At 53.4% G+C, this 5,184-nt stretch overlaps 1 protein-coding gene across 1 annotated transcript in view; it reads right to left on the bottom strand.

The window, feature by feature from the left end:
• Positions 1-832: 832 nt before the first annotated feature.
• Positions 833-5,184, bottom strand: part of RAB26 (RAB26, member RAS oncogene family) — a 24,963-nt gene continuing 20,611 nt past the window's right edge. The window contains exons 5-8 of the mRNA XM_008633408.2: positions 3,972-4,037; positions 3,763-3,819; positions 3,443-3,519; positions 833-2,975 (exon numbers count right to left, since the gene is read on the bottom strand). Of these exons, the coding sequence (XP_008631630.1) occupies positions 2,873-2,975; positions 3,443-3,519; positions 3,763-3,819; positions 3,972-4,037 (303 nt within the window). The 3' untranslated portion in view covers positions 833-2,872. The remainder of the gene's footprint in view (positions 2,976-3,442; positions 3,520-3,762; positions 3,820-3,971; positions 4,038-5,184) is intronic.

Below are 5,184 nucleotides of genomic sequence, written 5' to 3' on the forward strand. Positions count from 1 at the left end.
GCTGTTCTGGTGTTTGTGGTAAGTGAGGCTGAGACCCGCGGGGAAACGTTGCCGCTCTACGAGGCGGCTCTTAAAGCACAAAGAAGCAGCTGCAGAATGGGCTGGAGGAAAGAATTCACCGACTTTTACTCACCCTCATGGGTTAGTTCAAGGTGAATATCCTGGCAAGGTGGGTGGGTGCAGTAGTGTAAGTGAAGGGATTTACACTCTTTAGTGCTGCAGCGTGTAGATGGAGAATTTAAACTTTTTTTCTGTTTAGCTCCGTGGAAGATAACAAGTAACTCCTATAATGTTTTCCCAGTCTCAAGTACAGATTTATTCTTAAATCCTTTACTGCTGTGTTTCTGCTTTGGCTTTTATATAAGGCCAATGTTTTAGTTCACAGGTGAATAAAGTTTTATAAAGTCTGGGTTTTGCTTCTATTTTTCAGTTTCCATGGGTGACATGTAACACCACAGACTGACTGGAAATTTTGTATGGGTACCCAGTGAAACTGGAGTGCATCGAAATGTGCTCCACTTTGCTCAGCCCCGCTCCCTTCACTGGAATCTGGGAGTCAATTAGGTTGGAAAAGGCCTTTAAGACCCAAGTCCAGCAGTTGTGTCCCATCCACATGGCTGTTTGATCTCTTCGGAGATGAGGACTCCAACACTGCCCTGGGCAGCTGTGCCAGGGCTGGACAACCCTTTTTGGGGAGAAATTCTCCTAATATCCCCTTTTAACTGGGTCATACCCTGGTTCTGCCATGTGGATCCAGATGGGTTCAAGGCTTAACTGAACTATTTGACAGTGCTGTGTGTTTAGACAGTCGAAACACCACTGTAGCCATGGAGATTATTAAAAAATTTTATTAACAGGAATGAACCAAAAGCTGTAAACAAGAGCCAGCAGAAATGGGATGTTGCAGGTGAGGCCGAGTCCTCGCACATGGCTGGGTGCACTGACCAATTAACTCGAATAATTAACGCTGCACTGAGCAGTTCCGCATGGTGGCAGCAAAGGCCCATGGAAAAATTCCAAATGGCCGTGAGGAGGAGCTTTGGGGCTGGGCCAGTGTGCAGGCACTGGGAAACCAGTCCCACACTGGGAACTGCTGACTGGGAGAGAGGGGCTGAGCCTGCTCAAAGTTCAGGTCTAAACCACAAACATGGCTGTGAGGTGTCTGCTGTAGCACAGTCTGTTCCCCACAGACAGGTTGGAAGTACTCCAAAGGGAAACATTTCTATCTTTCTCATTTAGAGGAGTTTTTATTGGGTTTGGACCCACACTGAGCAAGAAGTGACCAGTTGTCAGCTTTGTAACACAGGCAAAATGCCAGTCTGAGGGAGAGGGAAGGCAGTAACCTGACATCAGGAATCCTAACCTAGTAGGAATCCTAAATTTTGCCTTTAGGGAGATTTCTTGACATCTTGGGATGGGGCTGCTGTTGCTCCAAGGCCAGGATGAGGAAGGGGTGCTGTGGAGCTGCCCAGCTGGTCCTGCCCCACACAAAATCAAATTACTGGGATGAGGGGGCCTTGACAGGCCCCCATCACAGCTCACCTGGCTGCTCCTGCGGGTTTGCCACGAATGTAAACATTCCTGCAGGAATGGGCTTTCCACCAAGTGAATTTAAAATTTAGATCAGACAATTTTAAGACTCGCCTCTCCCTAAAATACTATTTAGGGAAAAAACAGGTACATTTTAAGAGCCTTTTTCACCCTATGAAGCTGTGTTGCTGTAGCTCCCTGAGGAGTGAAGCTCTGAGCACACGGGAGATGCAGAAGGCTCCTTGTGCCTGTCAGGAAGGCAGTGCTGGAGCCAAAATCCCAGGCAAAATGAGGGGCAGGGGCATCTGAGTCAGCAGCTGGGGGCGCTGGCTGGAGGGCCAAGGATGGGTTATTCTATTCCATTTGAAGAGGCCACCGAGGCTCGGTGCAGCGGGCACCTGCTGATGTGTGCATGGAGTTTTCAAAGGGAAAAATTGCCAAAGGCCAAACACTTCATCCAGATTTAAATTTGTACTTAGAAGTGCAGCTTGACAAAAAAACAGCCAAAAGCCTGACACAGACCAAAGGGGTGAGGAGGCCCTTGAAGAGAGCTGGCAGGAGTCTGCAGCCTGTAAAATCACTGCCTGCAGCTTCCCCCCAGCTCTCTGCGGTGAAAAGAAAGAGCTGCCCAAGAAAACTTTGAAGATATCAAAGCGTTGTTGCAGTCTGAAAACACCATCACACTTACAGGAAGGTATTTAGAATAAGCTGCAATACATTAGGTTTCTTCTCAAAGTACTAGAAATGGCGGAAGGAGGAAAACCAGAGCCTCTCCCGAAGGGATGAACATTCAGAAGTCTCTCTACACAGCCAGGTGTGCAGGAGCTCACTCGGACAGACAGCCAAGCTCTGTCTTTGCAGGGAACAGGAGAATCCCTCATGGTGGAAGTGTGTCCCACCTCACAGGGATGGACAGGAGAAAGCAACTACAAAAGTGGCTGCCTTAAAACACCCTTCCTGCATGCCTCAGGCCAGGGCTCTCAGCTGAAGTCCAGGTATGCAGGGAAAGAAAAGGGAATTCAGGACTTTTCCTCCTGAGTGGGGAGAAGGTGTTGGTTCCCCTGCGCCACACCCTGGCTCTCACAAAGGTTACAGCAGCCTCACAGAGCAGGCACAGAAGGAGCCCCCAGCCCCTTCCCAAACACCCACCTCCCACCTGTGAGCCAGGCGGGAATGCCGGTGAGGGGAGCTGGAGCTGATGGATGCGACAGGGCTGCAGAATCCCAGAGCTTTTCCTGCTGCTCCTTTGCCCTGGTCTCAGCTGGCCTTGGGGGCAGACACAGACACGACAGACAGACATGCACACACTGCCCACAGGCCTGAGTCTCTGTACAAACACCTGTTAGGACCTGCAGCAGCCCGAGCCTCGCACTTCCTTCTTCACATAGTCGTGGAGCTTGAATTTGGGCTCGTTGGGCAGCTTCATGGACCTGTGCTTCAGCTCCCTGGGAAAGGGGAAAGATGTTACTCTTAGGCTGCTGCTTCTGGCAGGGAGAGGATTTTGTCTGGAAGAAGCCAGAGGGGGAGTTTGGACAAGGGCATGGAGTGACAGGACAAGGGGAATGGCTTCCCACTGTCAGAGGGCTGGGTTAGATGGGATATTGGGAAGGAATTCCTCCCTGTGAGGATAGTGAGGCCCTGGCACAGGGTGCCCAGAGAAGCCGTGGCTGGCCCTGGGGCCCGTGTCCAAGGCCAGACTGGATGGATGGGTCTTGGAGCAGCTTGGGATAGTGGAAGGTGTCCCTGCCCATGGCAGGGGGTGGAACTGGATGGGCTTTAACATCCCTTCCAACCCACACCATCGCAGGATTCTATGATTCCAAGCTGCCTTGCCCAGCTCGATTGAACGCAGCATGGCCTGGGCACTGCTAAAGCTCTCCCTGATGGCAAGGCCACTGCTCTGGTCACTTACTTTGCAATGGCTGTGAATGCTAATTCCACATTGAGGCCGCTTTTGGCACTGGTCTCCATGAAGGGCACTCCGTACTCCTGTGGGACGAGACATAGCGGTGTCAGCAATGGCACCAAGGATGTTCCCGGGGGCTCCCAGGGAGTAATTTTTGAGGACAAAGAAATGAGAATTGTTCGTAGAAACTCAGAGGAAGAAGAACAGATGAGGAGAAAGGTGAGAGCACGACAAGGGAAAAAAAACCAAGTGCTCCCAGGTGTATTTTGGGTCAGACAGTCTCCAGGTGGCCATTTCCTGTGCACATCCTCAGATACCTCACCTACCTTGGCAAGTTTCTCTCCATCTTCCCTTTTCACCACTCTGTCCTGCGCTGAATCCACCTGCAACAGGAATGGCAGAGAGCCGTTTGTAGTGATTTGGAAGGTCACCAGCAGGTATCTCCTGTCCCCTTATGCCCTGCCAGGCTCTCCTGCCCGTGGCTCCAGCGTGGGAGGAAGAAGAGGCTCTGGCAAAGCCCTGGGGGCAGGCTCACCTTGTTTCCCAGTAACATGAGGACCACATCCTGCTGTGCGTATTCATGGATCTCTGTCAGCCAAGCCTGGAGGGACACAGCCAAAGAAAGGGGTTGGCAATGGCTCCAGGAGGAGGAGGAGAACGGGAATGATGGGGAGCTGCCCCAGTCCTGGGCATGGACACCCTCGGTGGGCAGTGCTGCCATCCCAAGCAGTGCCCGGGATGTGATGTTCCACAGATGATCCCTGTCAACAAGGGGGTACCCCGGGGTGCCCCTGAGCCCTGGGGGACCCACTTTGCCAAGCAAGCCCAGCACCCCACTTCGACTGCTACCAGATCCCCATTTCCCAGGGTTACAGCAGCCTACTGATACCCCTGCCCACTCCATCTGCCCACGGGTGCTTGTAGGGCTTTGACCCCAATTCCCCTCGGCTTGGACTGAACCTCATTTCAGAGGACAAGGCTGAAGGTTGGCTCTGGGATGTGCCCTGTGCCCATGTCCTGCACGTGCTGCCCCTGTGCTGAGCACACTGATCCTGGCAGGCACCTGAACCTGCTTCCCAGAGCCGTGGGGTGGCTTCCCTGCCCTCTAATCCAGCCTAATCTAATCAAATTTGCCCTAATTCCCTGTAATCCCTGACCCCGTGGTGTAAGCAGCTGCCTGCTGTCTCCAGTGCTGTCACTGCGCTCACAGGGATTCCTGGTGATCACCAGTGGTCCCTGGTGACCCGTGCTCCAAACCCAGCAAGAGCCCAAGACATGTGGACGCAGCCCCAGGACCCCACTGCACCCTGGCTGGGCTCAGGGCACTCGGCACCATGGATGGGTTGGAGTCACTCCTGACTCCCTTTGTTTGCCCTCTGGCTCCATCCCTTCTCCCAGTGCCTGGCAATCACCCTGGGTGCTCGTTCCTTCCCACTGGGGCTGTGTGTCCCTCAGGGACATCTCTCCCATGTCCCCAGGATCACTGATGCTGCAGACAGGGCCGTGTTATCCAGCAGTGTGAAACCTCTAAGGGATCTTCTGTGTCATCACAGGGTCACCAGCCCTGAGCAGACCCAGAGCCTGGGTAACACCCAGCACTCACCCTCCTTGAGCCATCCAGCTCCTCAGGATAGAAAATGCCACCGCTGGCCAGTCCCAGCTGGTGGGAAGCGTTCTCAGTGCCGGTGACACGGGAGCGGGGGGGCAGGACCTGCCCTGTCCCTGCCGGGGGGCTGCAGGGCCAGAGG

This window comes from Corvus brachyrhynchos, unplaced genomic scaffold (genome assembly GCF_000691975.1).
Source record: "Corvus brachyrhynchos isolate BGI_N302 unplaced genomic scaffold, ASM69197v1 scaffold5, whole genome shotgun sequence".
NCBI lineage: Eukaryota > Metazoa > Chordata > Aves > Passeriformes > Corvidae > Corvus > Corvus brachyrhynchos.